The sequence below is a fragment of the Rhipicephalus microplus genome, chromosome 1 (assembly GCF_043290135.1).
Source record: "Rhipicephalus microplus isolate Deutch F79 chromosome 1, USDA_Rmic, whole genome shotgun sequence".
In the NCBI taxonomy this organism is placed as follows: Eukaryota; Metazoa; Arthropoda; class Arachnida; order Ixodida; family Ixodidae; genus Rhipicephalus; species Rhipicephalus microplus.
In genome coordinates, this window is record NC_134700.1 from 260,027,115 (window position 1) to 260,051,253 (window position 24,139).

Genomic DNA, 24,139 nt, shown 5'->3' on the forward strand with positions numbered 1-24,139 from the left:
TTCCGTTTCGTGGCTACAAGTTCGGCCAAATAAAGAGAAAACGCTGACTGCTGCCTTTTTCAAAGTCATGATCACGTGACAATATTTGACCAATGGAGGAATATGAAAACATTGTGGCATTATACAACGTCCAGTTTAAATCCCGGCTGCGGCGGCTGCATTTCCGATGGCGGCGGAAATGTTGTAGGCCCGTGTGCTCAGATTTGGGTGCACGTTAAAGAACCCCAGGTGGACGAAATTTCCGGAGCCCTCCACTACGGCGTCTCTCATAATCATATGGTGGTTTTGGGACGTTAAACCCCACATATCAATCAATTAGACAACGTCCAGGACAGCACTCAAGCATGACCGGGTCTGAGCTGGACAATACGGTCCCTACTGCCCTGTAACAAACCTAAAAAACCTCGAACCGGAAGTCATGCCAGGGGTGGATAGAAATTCGCAAGATTCACCGAGTTCTGGTAGAAAAGAATTTAAAAAAAAATGAGGAATGAATAAACAAACCAGCCATCATAATCAGTCAAATTACAGAATTGATAACAAACAAACAAAACGTAGAAGATTATCAAGGTATCGTGAAGGGTAAAGCGGGGGCAAGATTACTTCTAGAAAACCGACACCGGCGTTTGGAAGCGCGCACTGATGGATGGGAAAGTGCTGCATCATCTTTTTTTTCTCTTTTTTATTTTTCTATCCATCTTCCAACGCTGTTCGTTTCGCGGCCCGGAAACGACGAGATGCATAAATGCGAGACGCGTATCTACGAATCGCCGAGAGACCAGCGCGTCCGTATTGACGAAGACAAATGCGACGTTGCGAGCGCGCCGACGCGCGCCACGAAATGTTTGCTTCGTTAGTCGCACGTGTGTTTGGGTGTGAGAAAGGAAGTGGGCTGGGTGCTGCTACACATTTCGTGCACGCGCGTACGCGCATGTGCGCTGGATGCGTGCCCACGCACGAAGCACGTGTGTTTGTATAAGTGTGCGAGAAGGGTAAGTTACGCATTTAGCGCGTGTGCGTGAGTGTGAACGCGATGTGCGCCCACGCAGGAGGCACGGATAGCCCGAAACGCAAATCTGAGTGCCGCGCCAAGGAATCGAAATCCATACCTGCCCTTCGCTCCAAAGGTACAGCGAGACGAGGATTCGCGAGGTCTGCCAATAGTGCAGACTAATTAAGCAGTGTAGAAAGCCAGATAGATGACGATCTTACTCTGCGTCCACCTGAAACCTCACCTGCAACGTACAATACAGCCTCACTTAAAAGCCCCTCATAGCTCATCGATTCGACTGAAAAATTTTCTACTCCACGAACTGTTATACAGCGAAGGTGAAAATAGATCTGACGTCGCATGAAAAGCGGCGATTCTTGCGACTTGAGTACATCGGATCCAGAGCTTGCCGTAGTGTCGATTCAGCTTTCCGTCGAGAATGAAGCATAGGGTACATACCGAGGCACGCAACGCTGCAATCTCCCTGACGCGGAGTAAGACCTGGCTCTTGTCGCGTGAAATGGTGTCGCCAGCACGGAGACCGAAGCCCTCGCTTCGATGGGTGCGATTTGTGAACAACCATCGGGCGTGCCACTGAGAAAGAACAGCTGCGTATTTCATCTCCCACAGACTCGCTGCACGAAACCCCTCGCACAAAAAAAGGCGGGGGGGGGGGGGGGGGCTGCGTAGTTCACGAAAGGCACTTTGTTGGTTTTACGCGAGGACAAAGAAGTCGCAATATGATGCAAAAAAACAAAAAAAACTTAGAGGCTTTGGTTTCAAGCAATCTTCGAGTGCTGTAGGCTAATAATGATGGCGTGTGGGGAATCGTCGCGTAGACATTGTAATATAAAAATTTTGCACCAAGACCTATTGTGTTGTTACTGAAAACAAAATGTTTTAAGAGCAGCAAAATTTAAAACCACGCATAAAATAATATAATACACGTAGGAAACTGTTGATTAGTGTGTGTGTGTGTGTGTGTGTGTGTGTGTGTGTGTGTGTGTGTGTGTGTGTGTGTGTGTGTGCGTGTGCGTGTGTGTGTGTGTGTGTGTGTGTGTGTGTGTGTGTGTGTGTGTGTGTGTGTGTGTGTGTTTGTGTGTGTGCGCGCGCGCGTCAACGTTCTTGGTAGCGCTGAGCTTGTATGGATTCCATCGACAGCCTCACAATACCTACTGCTTATGTGCTGCGTGTTAGTCATATGCTGCGAGTTAATGATGGTTCGTTATTATGTGTCAGGGTATATGCATGCGTATTGGTTAGCTGTTTTTAGTTGATATTTAGCAGCTCAATCGAGGAAAAGCATGGTGTACCGACAAATTATTATTGCCCATATGAGACGACAGCCAACTGCTGCTGTCTCGGATATAGCCCCGCTACGGTGGTCTAGTGGCTAAGGTACTCGGCTGCTGACCCGCAGGTCGCGGGATCAAATCCCGGCTGTGGCGGCTGCATTTCCGATGGAGGCGGAAATGTTGTAGGCCCGTGTACTCAGATTTGGGTGCACGTTAAAGAACCCAATGTTTTCAAATTTCCGGAGCCCTCCACTACAGCGTCTCTCATAATCATATGTTGGTTTTGGGACGTTAAACCCCACAAATCAATCATCAATCGCCTCGGATTCGCCACGAACGTGCGAAGTGACTTAATCTGGAGTGCGACCTCGGCAGCTCGCGCCTCTCAGACAAGCGCACAGCGAGATGCGCCGTTACGCCACGGCGATTTTCTCGACTCTCTCGCAATGCCGCGAAATATATAGGACGTATAAATTTAAGAGGCGCGCTCGTCTTTTCAAACTGAAATTTTATGGCACTAGATAACAGATCACGTGTTTCTGCCCCACCCGGCCCGAACATTCTCGGACTGGGACGTGGAAAAACAAGACGGCATAAATCTCACCTCGCCCCTCGGGGCACATCCTCAGAGGCGACCTGCGTGGCTCCAAAGTGTTGTAATAATGGACCGACGCTCGCTCGAAGACGCCCGCCGCCGTATACGACGCGAAGACGCGACTAGAGACGAAAAGATGATGAAGAAAATGGCTCTCAGTCGTTTTTTACAATCAAGGATTGAAGCAATGTCCTCCGTGCTCAACTTGTTTTTAAGCGCGGAATTCTCTTCATTTTATCTGCCACTTCTCTTTCTTCTTTTGTGTCTCGCGCGGCCGGTTGTGTCTCCGCCATTTCTCTCTCTTTCGTCAGAAGGAGAGAGAGGAGGGCTATGAGCGAGAACTCGGCTGACGTGCACACGCGCCGCCCGTAATATATGTGGGCATTTGCCCGAGATCGTTTTTCAAAAACCTGGTATCCTCCGCTCTTTGACGGTTGTTCATCCCCCGAGAAAACTGAGCGGGCGCCTTGTCTTTGAGTGAGGAGCGGGATATGTATAGTGTATATGAGTATCCGGGGCCCGGGCACGTCACTGGTAACAGAGTAAGCACTCCGCCCTTGTTTCGCCTTGTTCTTTCAATATTTATGTCCAATCAATTGTTCCTGTTTTTTTTAACAGTGTTCGTGCCCTCTTCTATTTTGCTTTAGCCCGCCCCGAGCGAAATTTACGGCCAACGTTCAGCCAAGAATGTGTGAATCGAAGCAAATTTTGACAAACTTGGTTCCAGTGTCTGTATAAACAGGACGTTATCGGTATGCAACCTGGGCAAACGCCTCTTCGCACCATACGCTACCAGTTAAGTTAAGATGTACAATTTGTACTACCAACATAACTTCCTTTTTTGGCCTTACACGAAGTTTTGTTGCCTACTACAGCACCCTTAGCATTCGCGAAGCATGTACGGCGTATTGCGATACCATTTACGTCATTCAGAGCGGCGCGTAAAAGTAGTCACTAGTTAGGTAACGTTGACTAACTGGAGTACGCAAACTGCTTTGTGCTAAACTGTTCGTAAAAAAATCCCGCATATCATTCTTGATTGCGCTTTGTAGAATATCTTTAACTCATATAGAACGAATACTCCTTCATTTTGGAAACAACAGAAATGTTGAGAGAGCCATTATCGGGTCCTTGATCGGAGTTTCGATAATAAAATGTTAACAAAACAGCAAGCAATAGCTTCATTGTCAGCGGATTTTCTCTTTGTACTGAAAACTGTTCAATGGCGCTATTCGAAGCATACAGAAAAATAACTGCTGGTTACAGACATATGCCGCTTTTTTTTATGTGATGTCTGCTGGTGCAAAACTCAGTATGAACAATATCTTGGTGGATATATTTTGAATGAATATTCCTAAACCTCATAATCAAGTGCACGCTCTAAGACTTACTAATTTGCTCTTTACAACCCCTATTTCACCACCTCTTTGCAGGATACCAAACCGGTTACTTTTACCAGGTTTACCCCCAGCGTTTTCTTTTGATCTATTTTTCTTCATTTATTTTGTTTTTGTTGTTATAAAAAATACTATGCACCACAAAATTGTACAAAACTTTCACTCACTCTAATTATGTACGGTAATTTAGGTAATTCTGTACCTAAATCTTACTCCGCAGTACGCGAGTAACTACTGCAAAGTAATATTGAGCCATTTAAATGTTCACTGAAGTTTTGAATTTAAAACAATATTTTGTCTTGACAGTTGTAAACCAATGTTGTGTCGCCATTCGCATAGCATGCCTCTAACTTGTACTGTGACCTCAAGCAAACTTTCTGCACACCAATTATCACGTATATGAGATGATGCTCGGCAATCTATAGCATGCAGCCAGAAATGAGCGCAAACGATTGATAATTACCGGATAGTGATTATACCTCACCACGCAGAAATATTTTCTCTCCCTACAGTGGCACACGGTGAGCGTGCAAAAAAACAAACTGGCCAGAACTGAACATATGCAGGTATCTAAAAATGGTAATCATCTTAGCAATCACTCCTAAGAGAGAAGTTTATAAGCATTGCTACATGAACGAGAAGATTCTTGAATTTCTCCCGTTCATCTCTCCACTCCAAACAAAATTGATTGATTGATTGATTGATTGATTGATTGATTGATTGATTGATTGATATGTGGGGTTTAACGTCCCAAAACCACCATATGATTATGAGAGGCGCCGTAGTAGAGGGCTCCGGAAATTTCGACCACCTGGGGTTCTTTAACGTGCGCACAAATCTGAGCACACGGGCCTACAGCATTTACGCCTCCATCGCAAATGCAGCCGCCGCAGCCGGGATTCGACCCCGCGACCTCCTGCAGGTCAGCAGCCGAGTACCTTAGCCACTAGACCACCACGGCGGGGCATCCAGGCAAAATTGAAAAAGCATTCATGTCATTACGATCGTCACCGCGACAACGTTCTTTTTTGCCTTATACTTTGTTCTCTTCGAGGCGGGAAAAACTGTTCACCCACTGGTCAAACAAAAGTACGAACCACTATATCATAATTGTTCGTACGCGCTACTGCTTCACGCCTTACAAGGCGGAATCGTCGACTGCGCAGGTGGCCTGGATGTACGTGGAGAAGTTCACGCTCTTGACACTGGCGAAGAACGTGATCACGCACAACTCCCGCTTCAAGGTGACTCACAACGGCCACCGCACGTGGCACTTGCACATTCACCGCGTCCAGGAGAGGGACCGGGGAGCGTACATGTGCCAGATCAACACATCGCCCATGAAGTCCCAAGTCGGATACCTCAACGTCGTTGGTAAATATGCGCGTATTATATATAAACGCGCTTCTGTTTACTGCTGTCCAAGAAGTGGTGGACGTGTACTTTTCAGCGACGCGACATCCGCACCTCTCATCCTGTCTGTCAAAAGCAGCAGTCATTTTTTTAGCAGTGTTAGCATCCTATTACTTGTTACTGAATGAATGAATACACTATATTTAAAGTCCGGCAGTTTTACCGTGCGAGGTGAAGGAAGAATGCATTAACCCCTGTCCCTTCCCACTCTCGCTTGATCATGATGGCGGTGCCTCAGGTGACCGCTCAAAGTCCTTCCATCCGGGCGCCATCCTCAGCTTGCCGGACGGCCCGAAGCTAGTCGGCCAGCTCGTCGCTTGTGAGTGCCGCCTCCCAGCGGCAGCGCAGCTGACACCACTGATCGGCAACAGTGACCCACAAAGTTTTGAAACACGGTTTATTTTTTTACCATGCAGTTCTGAAACGTCGTAACTCGTTTGGAACCGCTTCTTATTCTGAAAATTTAGTCGCATTTGCAGCCGTCAGCTAGAATAGACCGTAAAGGGTTATACGCACCGTATTCCTAACGTTTTTGTCGTAGTGACCCCCTTTCATAAATTTCCTGTTGCAAAACAGTTAACTGATCTAGTTTTTTTTCCAACCTTTCCCAGGTGTTAACAATGTAGTGACATCTATTCCAAAGTTTTTTCTCGTTGGCTGAAGCCTACTTAGTAAAGAACCCGCAGTTGCCATTCTAGATGAAATATCGGACCACAAGATAATAACACTGATGCTGAATCTTGGCCATGAGCCCAAAGAACGAAACGAAGTGCGAGTTAATTCTGTTTCTGCACGTTCAAATGACGTGAGCATTATGGATGCACTTAACGAACCATTTTCGAACTTCTTTTCTTTCTATCGAGCAGGTGGCTGAATATGTTGAGTAGTTGTGGACATTTTTCAAAAATCTCGTCTTAAGTGCACCAAAAATTTTTCACCTATAAAAAGAAAATGCATAAAGATTTCAAAACCCTGGCTTACTAACGAAGTCGTTCGCTTTAACGTGAAGAGCCCCGCCGCGGTGGTCTAGTGGCTAAGGTACTCGGCTGCTGACCCGCAGGTCACGGGATAGAATCCTGGCTGCAGTAGCTGCATTTTCGACGGAGGGACGGAGGCGAAAATGCAGCTGCAGGCCCGTGTTCTGAGATTTCGGCGTACGTCAAAGAACCCCAGATTGTCGAAATTTCGTGTGCCCTCTACTTCAGCGTCTCTCAAAATCATATGGTGGTTTTGGGACGTTAAACACCACATATCAATCAATCAATCAATCAAGACAAAAAATTATCATAGTGAATGCCGGCCTACCACCCCAAAATTTCTATTATTAATGCTGTAGAGGGTATAAAGCAAGTGTGCTTACAGCAGTGACCCAATGAGTGTTTAGAAAAGGCTTTGAAAGGCCGCTCTTCTAGCTTTCGCTCTGACTGTGCTGTGCCTTCCGCTCAGTCCAAGCGTTTTTTGTTTTTTTTAACTCGCGAGTGGTATGAGAACAGAATGAGCTTCCCGCAGATCTCGTCGAACGCTTGACCACAGCAGACTTCATTCAGGCGCCTAATGCTTTTTTGTCGACCCTTAAAGTATATATATAATTTAAATATTTCTTTTTTTTTTCGCCAATGTTCACTTGTATATGTCTACGCAAGTACAATTTTTTTTTGTTTTTTACAATACACAATTTCAGTATCGATAATCTTAAGTTTGACAAAGTACATAAATTATTTATGGTGTGTGCAATATGTATTACTAGCATATTGAAAATAACAGTTATAGTGTAAATTTTTACTACGGTGATTATCGTTGTAAGTGTTGCTAATATTGCTGTAAAAAAGTAGTGAAAGGTGTGTACCATGTCATTATCGCCTATTTTGTGTAGTATGTACGTATTGCATTTTTTTTTGTATTACTACTCCTGCTTATAACATCTTTAGGTTAGCAGAATATTACAAATAAAATAAACTTTTTTTATGAAAATATGAGTTGCCAAAAATATGAGGCAGGAAATTTTCAACGTGTCGTGAATCGCAGTGCCGCCCAAAATCGATAACGATCTGACAAGTGACAGCACGGAAGTGGCTGAAGGTGGCGAAGTGGCATTGCGCTGCGTGGCAAATGGGACACCGGAGCCGGAAATCACGTGGCGAAGAGAGGACGCCCAGTACATCTCACTCGACCCATCCAAGAAAGGTCAGAGACGACTTTCGTGACGCCAGGATGTCTAGCGATACGCCATGCAAACACTGTGGAGATGTACAGCCTTTTTTTATGTGATCCCTGCGGTTTAGACCGGAACTACGAAACTCGTATATATAGCTTTCCTGAAATCCAAATTGCCCCGCCGCGGTGGTCTAGTGGCTACGGTACTCGGCTGCTGACCCGCAGGTCGCGGGATCATATCCCGGCTGCGGCGGCTGCATTTCCGATGGAGGCGAAAAAGCTGTAGGCCCTTGTGCTCAGATTTTGGTGCATGTTAAAGAACCCTAGGTGGTCAAAATTTCCGGAGTCCTCCACTGCGGCGTCTCTCATAATGATATGGTGGTTTTGGAACGTACGTAAAACCCCACATATCAATCATCAATGAAATCTGAATTGGACCTGAGATGCTGGCTGATATACTTTCATTATCCACTGGTTCGAGATTTAAGGCAGTCAAATAGGTCTTAGTAACTTTGTCAGCCAATAACAACTGTCAGGATGATGAACCCGGGAATAAGCGACAAGTATAAGCCGCTTAATAAACCCCATTGTGCTTCCTATATAGATACAATCTGCTTTGTAGATTCTATTCTTCAGACGCTGTTCGTTTCGGGCCTCGGACACATTGCTGTAGCGGAACGCACTTAAAAAAATATTGAACATATTATATTAATTCGTTGAACTAAGAATGTCGCTGGACCTAATATTTCGACGTGTGCACTTGTCTTCGTCAAGGCAGCAACTGTTGCTTTCGCTTTATTTTACACAATAATGGCATAGAGAAACATACATAAAGAGCGGACACTCCCGTAGGGCCCTGCGGCCCAGCTAGTGTGCTGCTTTCAGCGCCACGAGTCAGACCCAATAACGTCTTCAGCATAAATAAAATAACAACTTTTCTTTCTTTCTGACGCTTGGATTTGAACCCGTGCCCTCATGCTCCGAAAGCGAGTCTTTACCACTACGCTACACTCCCATGCGTCCTCAAAGGGAATACATGTACAGTCCAACTAAACCACATGAATGTGCCTCTTTGTGCAAAACAAATGCAGAAAGACAACACTTTCTAGTCATACTTTACTGTTTTCTGTTGTAGGGCATTAAATGTCCTCAGCGACACATGATGTAGAGCAGATATGGAAAATTTCACAAATTAATAAAAAAATTTCTTCGCAAAAAATTGATGCCAAATTTGGGTATTCATTGTCCTCCTGGGGAGGCTATTACATCTCAACAAAAAAAAGTAAAATTGAGCACGGGTACGTCATCTAGTGGTTAGTCAGACCCTTTCTTTCTGGGCCGTGATCGGCTCCAGTGGCCACTCTTTATATAGTATATTTCTCTATGGTAATGGACTTATTTCTGAGCTTCTTGGCTAAGCCGTGACTCTCAGTGCGCGCACTGCGATAATCGTATCGTGTGCGCATAGAGTGCGTCTGTATGATTGCACTTCTCGTAACGGTCGTGTACTCCTGTCCGGTTCGCAGCATTGTCGGTGAGAGGCACCTGGCTAAACATAACGAAGGTTTCCCGCCTGCATATGAGTGCCTACTTGTGCATTGCAACCAACGGTGTGCTGCCCTCGGTCAGCAAGCGGATAATCCTTGCAGTCAGCTGTGAGTACGTTAGAAGACATTTGAAGTCCGTTGCTGTGCATATGAAGAGCCTGAAATTATATTTGCATTTGTAAAGTATATGAGACTGTTGTGTGGTAAGTGGCGAGGGAATGATATAAGCATATCAAGTCACCACGAGAGAAATTTATAACTATATGCAGAGATCATGTCTACATGTGATGGCCTGACACTTCCTAACTTGTCTCATAAAGAGGAAGAACGACGGCCCTCTGGAAACAAGTTTGTTCAATTCCCGTAAGTTCATTCATGCGATCTGAATCACACGAACATGCTTTACTCTATAAGCTATTTCGTCAACTTAAGAACTATATTAGCGGTATTTTACATCGCTGTACAGAAAGGATATATATTCAGTGATCGCTAGACTCAATAAAATTAAACAGCGCCATTGAAGGCAACTCCGACCGCGGTGGTTAATCAAACACACATGTTCGACTCGCAGTAGGGAACGTTCAGTAATAGAAGAAAGTTTAACAAGGACTTCTAGCATACCTCGTTTTAATAAACTATCAGTTTAAATATATGCCGATAAAGGCAAATCAACATCCGTTTCTTTCCGTCTTCTGGTCTTCAACCGGAATACCAGCATGTTCTCCAGCGCGTACCAGGTAGTATGTTGTCAAGAGAAACTTTAAAGTGAAAGGTTTCAAACAGCTACGAGCTACAACACGCATGGCCGCTCCTTTCGCGAGTGCCCTTTCGAAACGCCACGAAGTTGCCTAATCAGTATCACAAGGGTGCTCTAGAGCTAACGACCTTCGTTAACTGAAAACCTCGAGGATGGGCAAATGGGGGCTCTCAATACAAAGTGGTATTCAAATAAAACAAGACGATGAGAAGATGAAATTACAAGTTGGTGGCACGGTAGCTTATGTTAGAGGAAAAGGATTAAACTTTACGGTAATCCCTGCTTAATTGGCGGGTGAAATTTCGCAGTGTCTGCAGAACCTCAGAATTATCGTGGCGGCAGTGAAAGTCATTACAAGCCAATGTTACTCGTGCAAGGAGTTAAATTTATCTCGCGACTCCAGCCTACAATAATGTTATCTCTCGGAAAAACAGCGCCGTCAATCTGCTGAACGTAACACCACTTTGCGTGCTGTGCATCTTTTTTGTTCTGTATATGCGCGAAAGCTTATCCCCCTCCCCCAACCCTTGCATTGTGATTTGTGAAGGATGAACGAAGAACGCTAAGGGATGGCACCATGACCTATCCTATTTACCTGCATACTAAAAGTACGGCTTATCATTTTTCTAATATTGGCTCAGGTTGGTTAAATGATGAATAACGTATACGCTAATGTCAAATATGGGCTATACGATATAGCTGGTATTCACTGACTTCGCCTAATATAGGCTATCCGCTGTGGTAACAACATTAATAATTCGGCCTGCTAACCGCTGTGGTAACAACGCTAATTATTCAACCTGAATCAAATCATGCTCTCGCATACGAATAGGCAAAACCCTGACTTCACTGTGCCTCAGATTTTGTCTTTATTTTATTCGTCGAAGAAGAGACAACTTCCGCACAACTTAAACTGAGTAACTTTCAAGCCAAGGTGCGGACGTTTGCCCTCTGTCGCTCTAGTCGCACCCATGATCTGGATCCCGAATCAGCTGGTCGGTGCGAGCGTCGACTCGGACGTGACCCTGGATTGCAACCTAGAGTCTCACCCAAGATCGGTCACCTACTGGACTCGGGGGCCGGACCGTTTGATACACCAGAACGTCAAGTACTCGGTGGTCACCATGCAGCACACCATGTACAAGGTGCGCATGCAGCTAGTCGTACACAGGCTCAAGCCGGAAGACTACGGAGAGTACCACTGTGCCGCCAAGAACACTCTCGGCGAGACCAAGGGCACCGTCAATCTCTACGGTGAGCGACGACCAGTACTTAGCTGCTCCTTAACCATTACTGCTCCTTAACACCACCCATTAGCTGCTCCGTAACAGAGCTCTCAACGGCCCATTCGGACCAAGTTCTTGGCAATCCAGTCGCAGATTTCTGCCTTTGTAATCCTAGAGACAACCTTTGCGATCATTAAATCGAATCAGCCCACACTGATGTGTTATCATAATTTTCATTCTTTGTTGTCGCTGTTCCTCTCATTTCACGTTTCTTTTACACTCCTATAACAACGCAGCTTCATTCCTATTGTTTGTCGCAAAATTTCATGGCGTAAGCGCAAAACGCCAGAATGAAGGGCCCTTAACCACCAACTTGCGCGTCCCTCTGCTAGTACATGCGCTCCCTCCTTGCGTTTTCACGTCGCACGATGAAGAGGGGCATTCGTAGAGCGGAGCAGAGGAACCAACGAACGTGTTCCCTGTAGACTCGTGCTCGTGCACAACTGCAATGCCACAACTGAACTTAGACCTCCGTTTTAGGGGCGCGTTAACAATGGAAGAGAAACGGCATATTTTTCTTTGCAATCAGGCATACAGGATATAACCCGACATTAGTTTCAATAAAGAAAACCACAAGACAAACATGAAAATCGCGTGCTGGATGAAGAGGCACTTATGAACGATGGGAACACACTACCCCGCATATCCGGTAAAGATTAGGTGGCAGCTGTTTTGCGCTTCAAACGAGGGCTTCGAATGACGTCAAACGACCCTGCACCATCCCCGTATATATTTCCTGCTCTCGTATATAAAAGTACGGCCCGTATACCAACTCATTGAGTTCAATCCAAGATTCATATGGGTAGACAACGTTAAATTAAAGACACAAGCTAGGACAGCGTGAACACAACGCTCGACAAAATGAAGAAACTCGCCTTACTGAAAATGGCTGCGCAACTAATCACGGTCTACACCAGCGACTACAAAGCGATTATCACTACCATTACTATTTCGTAATAACAAAACATACACCCCTCCTCCACATCAGCATGTGTGATGTCTGATACAGCTTCACTGACAATTCACGCTCGCATGGCGGGATGGCAGCAATTTCCTCAAGTTTAGGTTAGTCCCCGCGTATTGGTTATTATTTCATATAGCCATGTGCTCTACACTGTTATCGTGGGCAAGTTCCTATTCACACAGTTCTCCAATTCTGTAAGCTATAGAAATAAAAAACGTGGCGGCCAAATATCATATTACTCAAAGCATGTAAGAGGCGATTATACCACAGTTATCGTATACAATTAAACCTTGTCTACGTTTCTCAACAGAGATACCTGCAAGCTCCGGGCCTACGTCCCACTCGACGCTTATCTCAAAAGGACTCCACGGAAAGCTACTTGACAAGGAATGGAATCACTCGCCACATTCCCGCAGCCCTGGTGAGCGAGGTACATGGTGCTTCTCAGAGAGTAGCATACGTCACGAATCGCAATGCACGTGACCCTTGTATTTCCTTTCGATTCATGCTCCGCATTTTATTTGCTCTACAGGACACTTGTTTTAAGTGCGTGGTACGGGTTTCGAACTAAGTTTTTTTGCGTTTATATCGATTGAAGATGAGTATATTAATGTGGTCTTGCAGGCTCGTCGCGTGACTGGTGGCTCAACTTGTACGGTAACGAGACAGATCCCTGGTCTCCGCTTGCGCCTGCTGTGGTGAACCTTGAAGGTGCGCGATCACTTCCGTATACGTCACAAAACGCAATGCACGTGACCCTCGTTTTCCCTCCAGGTTCATGCTCTGCATTTCATTTATGCTACAGGACACTTATTTTATGTGTGTGGTAGGGGTTTCGCTTCCCCTATTCTAACACTTACGCTATTCCAAGCGCTTCTAATGTTCTTCCGGGCTACTTCTGTACAACGCAAGCCTAGATTGCACGTCGTTGCTGTCCGCCTTTGCTCCGTATCAAAAGAAATGAATTCTTTTATCCTAATGCCGAGCTGGAGTCACGCGAATATTCATCGATTGCGTGAAATTGTTAATTTTATATTCTTAAAAATGTGAAGCATGTAACGTAAGCACGCAAGTTTCCCAGTCGCATCTTGCCTAATAAAAAAAATTATGCCAATTGGACATTTCACACCTGTAGATGCTCGCAGAGATCACCTGATGTAAACACGCGGACGAAAACATTTTGCGAAGCACATCTTCGGTGATACGTGAATAAGGTCACACAAAACAAGTGTTTGTCAGTGTTTCAATTAACAAGCGCCATAATAAGAAAATAATTAGTATGTAAAAGTAAGGTGATTAAGACGGAAAGTGTGGCTAGTTTGCACCGAACGTAATTGGACATTGTTACTATAGCGTAGCAGAAGATGGGCTCGAAAATAAAATAAAAAAAACATGTGGTCTGGAGTGGCTCCTTGTCTCTTCGTCCTAATCTCATTTTACGATATAGTAATCATCTCTTATTATAGCTTGGAAGGTATTTCAAACCAATTTTGAAGTTTGCTGCTTAAGTGGTCGACTTCATCATGCTATTGACACCCTCAAAGGGGACTGTTGGGGACCCACTACTTCCCTCACGTAACCACGCTGCAGCAAGTAATTATACGCGTAAAGTGTACACCCTTGCAACTTATTTTACAACATCAGGCTACTGTGATTAGCAGCGCCCAGTATAGGCGAGAAGTAACGTGATTTCTTGCATGATGCACTAATTCTGAAAGCACAATGGTTCGCGAGCACCATCCGCTACACAGCTAAACGCGAAGCCTTTATTTGCGGGATATCTATCTATCTATCTATCTATCTATCTATCTATCTATCTATCTATCTATCTATCTATCTATCTATCTCTCTATCTATTTATTTATCTATCTATCTATCTATCTATCTATCTATCTATCTATCTATCTATCTATCTATCTATCTGTCTGTCTAGCTATCTATCTATACGCCTGCACCTAGGTGTCCACGTGATCACTTTCTTAACTTAGGGTAGACCAAAATTCGTTTGGGGAAGCAAGAGAGTTTGGCGATTATGACCGCCTGGTCATGACGTCAATCATCCGAAAATTCCGTCGCGTACGACATCGATACTTTTTTGCAGACACATGTGGCACATACCCACACACCACGGGCCGCAGTGGGCGTGTATGCACCACAAATGTTTCAAATTTTATAGGTACATAAAAACGATAAGGAAACCGCCTATGGCCCACGCTGCACCCGTCGCCTGGCTGCCCGTGGTGCGTGCACGAACGGGCCGATATGGCACATATACTTTGGCAATGCGAAAGAGATGAAGAGGGACCACGAGAAAGGACGACGTCAACTGATGGATACACCGAAATGGGGCGCCTTACTGAGCGATGGCAAGCCGCCCTTCTCAGCGAGGCCCTTGAAGACCAGGTGTGGGCCGTCCGGCGGGCCTGGGCCGTCGCTGAGGACCTCAGAAGATGTTCCTGGAACGATGTGTCCCTGGCAGCCTAGCCCCGGACACAGCAACAACCGTTGGGCAAATAAAGTTTATTCAACTCAACTCAACATTGGTAATTTTAATTTCAGAACTTTCAGCGAAATTGACATAGCCAGCAGTGACTCGACGAATGCAAATGGTATATTTTAAGGTCCCAGCAGGAATCAAACCCAATAATACTGCGTGACAATCAAGTATTCTACCACAGAGCCACGCCAGGTCTCAAAACTCCTTTGTAAGAGGACCATATGCAGGCGTAACGTTGGTAAAACGTCGATTGTGGTTGTTGTGCTGCCAATCTAATGTTATGATTATGTATGCTCCGCAATGATACAGGCGTCATCTCGGATTGGCGTAGATTGTATTTAAACGTCACCCACTAAAGTTGGTTTATGTAAACTATCCAGGGCCAGGGGCGAATCTAGCGACTCATTTTAGGGGGTGACGGTTGCCTGAAGTTACAGAAGTAACACCAGATTGGGGGGGGGGGGGGTCCTGATTTTGTTTTGTTTTTAGTAGCATGAAAACCCTGTCATAGCCTAAATACTGTTAATATGTGATCACAGTAGTTCCACTCAATTGTGCTAATTGGTGAAATTAGTGATAGGACATGGATGAAAAGCACTGAAGAGAGGGGGGTGCCGACGCAGGGGGTGGATGGAAAGGCGATCACCCCTACCACCCTCCCTCTGGATTTGCCTGTACCCAGGGCTGCCATTCTCGCAAGCACAAGCGCAACATTTCATATTACTGTCTCTGGTATTGGTAATACCCATGTTGCTCTTGACGTCGTTACGCAACAGCAAACAACTGGTTATGTAAGCATATGCGACTTTTCAACATATATGTCTGTATGTACAGCATTTCTACATATGTTTAACATCATTTTATTAACAGTTCGCTCTACGAAAAAAAAATTGTTCATCTTGGAATGTTCGCGCAGGCACACGGGGACACAGAAAAGACTACAAACGGGCGCAAAATATTTCCTCCGTGTCCCCATGCATCCGCGCAAACTTTTCAAGATGGGTTTATTCCAACTAGGCCAACTCGCAGTTTTCCTTCAAAAAAATTAAGCCACAGTCACCTTCCCTCCGCATGTATTGCATGACAACGATTCACATAGTACGGGGGATCTGCCGAATTTTTTCGCTTAGAAATGCACACGTACTATCATCCTCGTCTGTGTGATCAAGTGTTAAAAAAGTTGATGTTACGCTGGTGTCATATTGCTGATGTTGTTGCACCTCGTTGATATTAAATACGTCCACGTACAATGGTCGACATGCGCAAAATAATATTAAAAGTTTGCAAGCGTGTACATTGTAGATTTAGAGCAACATAAATAAATGTCGTTGTTATCATTTAGTTCTAAGGCGTTTATTATAAGCCTTAACTCGTGAGTGAGTTCAACGAACGTGATTGTTTTGATTCGTGACGCTTTATCTTAAAAATAAACGAGAAATCTTTCTGACTCATGACACCTCATGATGTATTTATATATCTTTGGATTCGCTTTTGCAGCCACTGCAAACTGCGGTGCATGTCCCAGCACCACAAGCGCAACGCTTCCCGCCAGGCTGCTCGTGAGTTTATTGTCACTGCTAGCAACTGCAGTTTTGTGATCACCGACAGAGAAGCCTTCATCACGCACATCTCACTACCGCGCAAGGTACTCCAGGACAGATATCCTCCTGCTGCAAAGACACCTGCAATCTCCGAGTGTTTGTGTGCGGGTGCGTGCGCATGTGATAGACTCCGTGCAAAATTCTTGGACCCGGTCTCTTCGTAAAACCTTGACACAAAATCACCACCTATAGTTAACTATATGCACTTCAATGTTTTCTATGATCTCGCGGTCACAAGCTCACCAACGTTCATCAGATCTGTGAACACCAAGACTTTCCTAGGTATTCAATGAATCCGTCGTTACAGGTACATGACACATATCATTGAGTGTTCTCAATCACTTTTCGTTCAACTAAGAACAATCTGTTGAATCGATGGAGCGCATCAAGCTATCCAAAGCATTTCTATTGTGTACTGTTATTACATGTGTTACATTACATATGTTGCATGTGTTCTGTCATTACCTGCACGCCATTCATGCTAGACATTCACGCAGAGCACTATGAAAAAAGACACAAAGCTACCACCCACTGGCCCTTCGCTTTTCCTTTTTTTCATTGACCTTGTGCTGTTTTCTGGCCCTTTGTTATCAACACACGGGGTAAATATAAAAGGTACAAGGATGAAACTGCGAAATGATACGATCACAGCCAATGCTAGTAGGCAGCTTCGAAAGCCCAATTTTGTATTGTTTTCACTCATTGTGCGCTGTCGAAACGGAGGAATTCGAGAACCGTCTGGTTCATGTGAGAGCAAATCAGCCATTCTCATAAACACTGTCCTATATTTACTCGCAGTTTTGGTGAGTATATTCGAAACACGCATGACGCAAACCACGATCTCGAATTTTTGCCTGTAAAAGCGTGCTTTGTTGCAAACTTATAAGGACCGCAGAAAAGCCAACAAGGCTGTTGACTGGGGGAAATAGAGTGACTTCGTCCTTCCCAAGCAAAATGTTATTATTATTATTATTATTATTATTATTATTATTATTATTATTATTATTATTATTATTATTATTATTATTATTATTATTATTATTATTATTATTATTCAGGAAAGTGATACGACTGCTTCTTTTTCCCTTCGAGTTACGAATATTTGAAGCAAATAGCCCTCTCGGCAAGCGAAACTGAGAGCTCAGAAATAAGTACACCTATATCAGACAATATGCAAAAAAAAATTTTGGAAACTTCCGACTTGCGATTCTACATAATGCCTCAAGCCGCTTAACGATATTCTTTTTATATACAGCGCCAGAGACACAAACACTGGAACACCCTACATGAAGCTGTTTAATAATAACACTATTAAAGACGATAGTATTTCTTGGGGACCTTCAACGCAAAATGCTTTTTCTGTCTGTCTGTACAATTGTCTGTTTGTCCACTCTTGACGGCATTGGGTAATCGAAACGGCCGACCCCATCCGCAGCGCCCATCAATGTTGCTCAAGGTTGCGCGTTCATGCTTGTGCAATTGTCAATTTAAAAGCAATTATTGCGCATATCAGGGGCACCATAACAACACGTATATGTAATGCATGTGCGTCTTTCACTAGAAAAGGCATACATAAGTAATTTTAAGGACCGTAGCGCTTATCACGCTGCGCTGACCGTGCAACGCTTGCACGAAACGGGGAGTGTTTCCAACACTTTCCTAAGACGAGACGTTGGTGGCACCTATTCGTCGCCTTGCGTTCTACACCTTATCACCTCCGAGACGGGCGCGCAGGGCGTGCGCGTTTCGCTTTTCAAGATAACTGCCAGAAAGCTCTTATGTCTCACGTGTGACGTGGCCTCATGTGCTCGTTCGCCTCCGCTGCACGCTCGAGGCACTCTAAAGCAGCGCCTCCAGAATACCACTCACCAATTTTCTTGCGCAGAACATCAAATAAATGTCTTGTTCACTCTCTCCACACGCAAGACTTGCAGAAACATGCAGATACGGGGCCAATTTTTTTATTATAACTCGTACACCTCTCTCTACTTCTGTAACAATAATTCGTCGCCAATACGTGTTCTTTGATTAGTAAACATATTAGACTGCTAAATTACTTCATTTAGTCAGTCATTATATCCTTGTGGTAACATTTTATGCTCATTAGTTACGCACATTGTGCAATTACAGAATTGGAATTATGTTTACTTCACAGTGTCTGTCGAAGCTGGAGCCTCATCTTGCTGTCATCGCAGCTGCATTTTAATGGGTGTGCATAGCTCACCTTACAAGTTTATTCATTTTCAACTACGTGTCTGTAGTGTTTACCTTATTCGCCGTTAGAAGCATACATTCACTTTCGCTAAAATTTAAAATCTGGTATACGAGTTTTGTGTCCAAAATAGTTGCCTGATGCCACAAAAGAGCGGAGACGTGTCCCAGCCGCCTCCTTGGTGCTTTTTCCCACGCCGCTGCCATGAAATTTGGAAAAATTAAATTGCTTGATTGGGATATTCATCTCCATTACAGAAGCGGAGTCCAGTTGACTAATCTACAAACACATCAACATTCGCATTCACTCATAGAAGATACCACTGCCTGTGAGACATGCGAGATGCATATATGCCAGAAATTATTTGCGCGTCATTGTCAAGGAATACTTTGGTATGTGTGCGTGTTTTTTTTTCTCCTCCATACTTTTTCCAGTGCGCGGCAAGACACAGACTTGCAAATATGGCTTCGGCCCTATGCGTCCGATGTTGTTAATCTGGCTCTGCCTCAGCTGGCGCCGATGATACTCCAGCATTATACAGAGCGACGACCGCAGTGCGCGTGCTTCCAAAATCTAGGCCATGTCATTACCAACTAGTTCGGAAGCCACGTGGCACGCAGAGCGAGGTGGAAAGCGCTGACGCCGGGCGACGCCATACTGAAAACTCATTTCAAATGCGTTTCGCGGGGTAACACATGGTATGCTTTAAACTTCGGACAGTCTAATGAGAGTATGAATATCAGCTCCCGGCTAGACGAAGGATATCACAAATAACACGCTAAATTTTAAAACATCATGCACGTTTTGAAAGCAATATGTCTGTAGGTGACGTCAGTGAGTGACAGGATTTAAGTTCGGAACATAGTCGATGAAACCTCACCTGCGCACAATTCACAGCGTCTATAGCTACGACACGAACAGCATCTCCGGCACGTGACTTCACTGCAGACTTTCTGATGCTTCACTCAAGTTTGCATTTCTTCCTGTTCCAGAACCGCATGACGTCCTCTTTTGAATATCATAAATCTTCTTTCCGCAGAACTCGCCCATTATGGGTGGTTTAAGCTTCTTAACTGGTAATAACACTGGAAAAAACAATAACGGAAAGCGGCATTACAGGCACTAAAATGAGTTATTTCTTTTAAACGAATTACGCGCACATCTTAACTTGAATCGACTTCGGTCACTTGAAAACGGCGCAGTTTCCGCCGTTTTCATTTCTGTCAGAAATGAAAAGTCAAAAGCTCGCAAAGTTTAACGCGCCTATATTTATATGTGTACGTATTTTTAAGTTCACAATTTCAGTTACCAGCGAGGTAAAGTTTGTGTGGCGGATTCGGGGAACCATCGTATTTTTTCTAGTTACTTAATACCTGACTTACCGACCTTGATTTGCAGCGTTGAAATTTTAGCGCAATCTTTGTTGTTCGCTGATGTGATTTGCAGAAATTTCGAGCTGAAAACAGGCTCACTTTCTTTCTAAATCAGCGCGTTTTCTGTAATGTATTTCGCCTGGCTATAATAAACTTCTGCTCTCCTTACACTATTCACAGCGTTAAACAGTTTTAAATACTAGATGATTGCGCCAGGAAACCAAATTCGCAAGTTAAAAATAATGCGTTTTTTTTTCTTGCGAAGGACGAAAACGCTCCATTTTTTTTTCTCTTCAATAGCACTGTTGGCGTTTTTGCAATACATTAAAGTTTGCCGCAAAGCACGCTTTACAGGCACACAGCCGGACAACGCATTGCACGCAAGCGACTGTCGTTAGGTTACGTTTACCGAACCTTCAATCAAGTGTAGTTCGCTAAATTTAGTCGTATGAAAATTATGTTAGCCCACTTAAACACAATTCGACAAAAAATTGAGGATTATCAAAACGTGCAAACAGTTTTGAGATAATGTAGCAAAACGACCTGCATGCTTCCGATAGCCAAATCCAGGTACACCGCGAAAAAAAAAACAGTGGGGTGGGGGGTGGCAGTCTTGTGAAACACTTCCAAATACTAACGAGGAAACATGAGTGATCTGCTTTTCAAAAAAAAAGCTTACAATATTGAAACCCACAACTCATCGCAAGATCGTCTCGTTCCCGAAGTGTAGGCGCCGACATGAAGTGCATTTTCGAACATTGTCGCTATCTCACGTAGAATGCCACCCTTTGCGATGATATGGCACGATTAACTAGAAAAGTGTCGTCACTAGTCGTCACGTTGTAAGTACTGGACGTCACGCATTCAGTGCGCGAGAACAGCGTAACACGCTTTTACGTCTTCTAGGGGAAAAACGCTTTCGCCAGAAAGCTGCAAGAAACGTAATTACAAGTTGACGACAGGAAAGCTCCTACTTACTTGTGATATTTCTTCACTCCCCACGTACGCATACCTCTGCGTGCAAGAAATGCGAAGCGCTTGTAATTTAGCATTCCATCGTACTTCGGGAAGTTCACTGCGCGCCTGAATGCTCAAGAGAGTCATTTTTTAGGGACTGCGGATAGTCGCAAGAAAAGCTTAACTTTGGTTTGTTTGTTTTCAAGACGCCCTCATTATTATTTTTTCCCCATACCTCGACAATGCCTTATGAAGCTAAAAGAATGCTCTCCTTCATGAAAGTAGCAAGGAGTCACAAGAGTGCACGGGATTTCAAATTTTATTTTTAATTATAATTAGTGCGTACAACTGCATTCAGTCTACGACTACCAAAAATGCCCGCAAACACACATCGAGTAGGATATAGGCAAACTGGAATACTTTTGACGAAGGCGATCGTCAGATGACCAAAATCGCTTTTTTGGGAGTCAAATTGCACAAATCCAATTCCCTCACGTTTCCGCGTTTTCAGTGATCATTTTAGCTATAATTCTCTGGCCGATGAAATAAGCATCGATTTGTAGATATCAGCCATAAATCAAGTAAAACATACCTTTTGAGCCGACAGCCCAAAAGGTATGCATTTTAAAGATTGCCCGTATTCTCTGAATGTACATCTATTATGCTTTGAAAGTGCTCATTTCTTCTAGAGAGATAGAAACTTTATGTCGAACTTAAATGATAAACATTTTCTCCTTCGTAGTTCACTAACCAACATTGATTTTTGCTTCTTTTTTCTATTTTTCTTGCTTCTAGTCTTTGCCTCTTTTTTTTTCATCTGCTGTTTATAAGTTTTCTAGACTGAACAAACTGTAATTCTCTCAAAATTCCTATTGTAAATATCCCATTTCATTAGAGCATTTTTCATCAAGACAGAATTGTGCATTATTCTGTGCTATGAGCAATTTTTCTTGTAAACTTAAAAAAAAAGTCTTTGCTGGCAGAAAAGCATTCATCTATATCGCAGTCTTACTGAGAGCGGGACACAAATCTCGTAAGTTGTACCGAACTGCTGCTTTTTGTGACCACGACATATCTGTCCACAGCTTATCAAACCTGTGTTGGTTGCCGTCAAAATGTGCAGGTTGTGCCTCTGCAGTGCTAGCACACCTTTACGTAGGAACCATGCGCTAAGACTGCTAGCACACGTGTCATGCTGGCTCTCATTAAGAACTACACGTGCTAGAGTTAGTTGCCTGCGACCAGCCTCCAACGACAATGTGCACTCAGGGTCCAAACAGTTTGCACCAGAGTCAATTTATCCAACGCTTTCTGTAGACAAGCTTTGACGAAAGGCATGCAGCCCTTCTTGAAATTAAAATTCAAACTGCGATCACTTGTTATAGCAAAACTCTTTTTTTTTGCCGAGAATATGTATAACACTAAATTCATATATATCCGGGTATGCACACGTCTGTAGTCATCAGCTTAAATGATAGGTCGGTGCCATTGAAAGGTTCTCTTTCAATGCGATAACTATATGGACACTACAGGAGCATTTTTGTCATCACCGTCATGTCCATTATAAAGTTAAAATTTATAGCATCACCTAACGCTTGGTACAACCTACCTCGGTGTAAAAACACGCGAGTACTGCCGCGACATGCACGGTTCGAGCAAAAATAAAATAGGCCGACCAGCTGCATCGCACAAAAATTGCAAGATAAAAGCCGACACAAACGTTGCAAGGAATGCTACTGTGGTAAAAAAAAACGCGCGCTAGGCAGGACGCTCGCGCGGGTTATTTCCTGCAGTGCTGTATTAGAACGAGCTCCAAAACCAGCCTCCAAAATACGAGAACCTTAAATGCACCGTTTGTCGGGAGTTGGAAGTTGCACATCCGGCGCAAGCTTCATTCCAGACAACTCATCCTTCTCCGGCCACAATCTTCTAGTGACAAGCAGTTATCCACCAAAAGTTTGTGACTTTCGGTTTTCATTTTATTTGTTTTTAGATATGAAGCGTCTTATCGTCGAGCTTAATCTGGTGTGCGGCATGACCACCCCTACAGCGAATGCGCGCCCCTCCTCCTCTTTTCTCTCGTGTCTTCCACTTTCTCCTCGCAGAGACGATGCAGGCAATGTCTGCTAGCGAGTTTCTTGATTTAAAAAACCAACTGCTCGCGCAGTTCAACCCTTCACTGGCCACTATGGCACTGGCACTAAATCTTGACCTCCAAAGCAGTGCCGGTGGGAGATCTGTCTTGTGCTTTGTCGAACGACCGAAATTCGAAGCGTGTGCGTTAACTAAACACGGATTGCAGGCCTCTGTGTCCAGTCGTAGTCTTTTGTCTGTCATCGCCCATTAGCAGCGATTAGCATGTTCCAGCAAGAAACACCTGTCCATCACTGCGTGCTTTGCATCTCACCACATTTCTTTCCTGCGCAACGCGGCGATGAGCGCCAGTGTCAACACATCTGCACATGGTTCTATTTAGCAGGAGATGGTGTATTTTTTTTACTCTCTGGTGAACCTCCGTATCCTCCCGTGTTCATGCCTCACTCTTGGTACAACTCTTCTAGAAAATGCAACCCGGGCTAATGGCACACCCTCGACAACAAACCCGCAAGTTTATGAGTGCCGACGCATTGGCTACGATGCTAGCTATAATAAACGCAGAACCTACACCTACTACACATGCCTGAGCGAGAGAATCACAAATTGTGACATCTTCTAGGAAGTGCTGCACGCTAGCAGGTGCCTAAAATAACAATGACGTTTGTACTCTTGCAAAAAAAAAACACTGAGACCCTTCTTTTACCTGGGCCTATCATTCAGGCAGCACAATGTCACACAGATTCTACATAGTGTTAGTTTCTGCAAGCAAATGACTCGAAAAGAAGGCGGAGTTCAGAGGCAGAAACGTAGAATATGGCACTTAAAAGCATTCGCTTGTCGCAACAAAGAAAATAAAGAAGCTGGCTCGTGACACTTCTACAAAGCATCTCGAGGATGCAGTCCAGTCCAGTCCATACAAAAACCCCAAAATAGCTTGTTTTTGTGAAATAAAGTAAGGCTAAGAAAATCCTGACGAGAGGTACAAAGGCCCTGAATTAGTGTC

General features: G+C 44.3%; 1 protein-coding gene across 1 annotated transcript in view; it reads left to right on the forward strand.

The window, feature by feature from the left end:
* Window positions 1-17,024, forward strand: part of LOC142769591 (lachesin-like) — a 51,773-nt gene extending 34,749 nt beyond the window's left edge. The window contains exons 3-9 of the mRNA XM_075872651.1: window positions 5,445-5,652; window positions 7,717-7,875; window positions 9,372-9,500; window positions 11,113-11,403; window positions 12,710-12,820; window positions 13,024-13,110; window positions 16,394-17,024. Of these exons, the coding sequence (XP_075728766.1) occupies window positions 5,445-5,652; window positions 7,717-7,875; window positions 9,372-9,500; window positions 11,113-11,403; window positions 12,710-12,820; window positions 13,024-13,110; window positions 16,394-16,494 (1,086 nt within the window). The 3' untranslated portion in view covers window positions 16,495-17,024. The remainder of the gene's footprint in view (window positions 1-5,444; window positions 5,653-7,716; window positions 7,876-9,371; window positions 9,501-11,112; window positions 11,404-12,709; window positions 12,821-13,023; window positions 13,111-16,393) is intronic.
* Window positions 17,025-24,139: the final 7,115 nt, after the last annotated feature.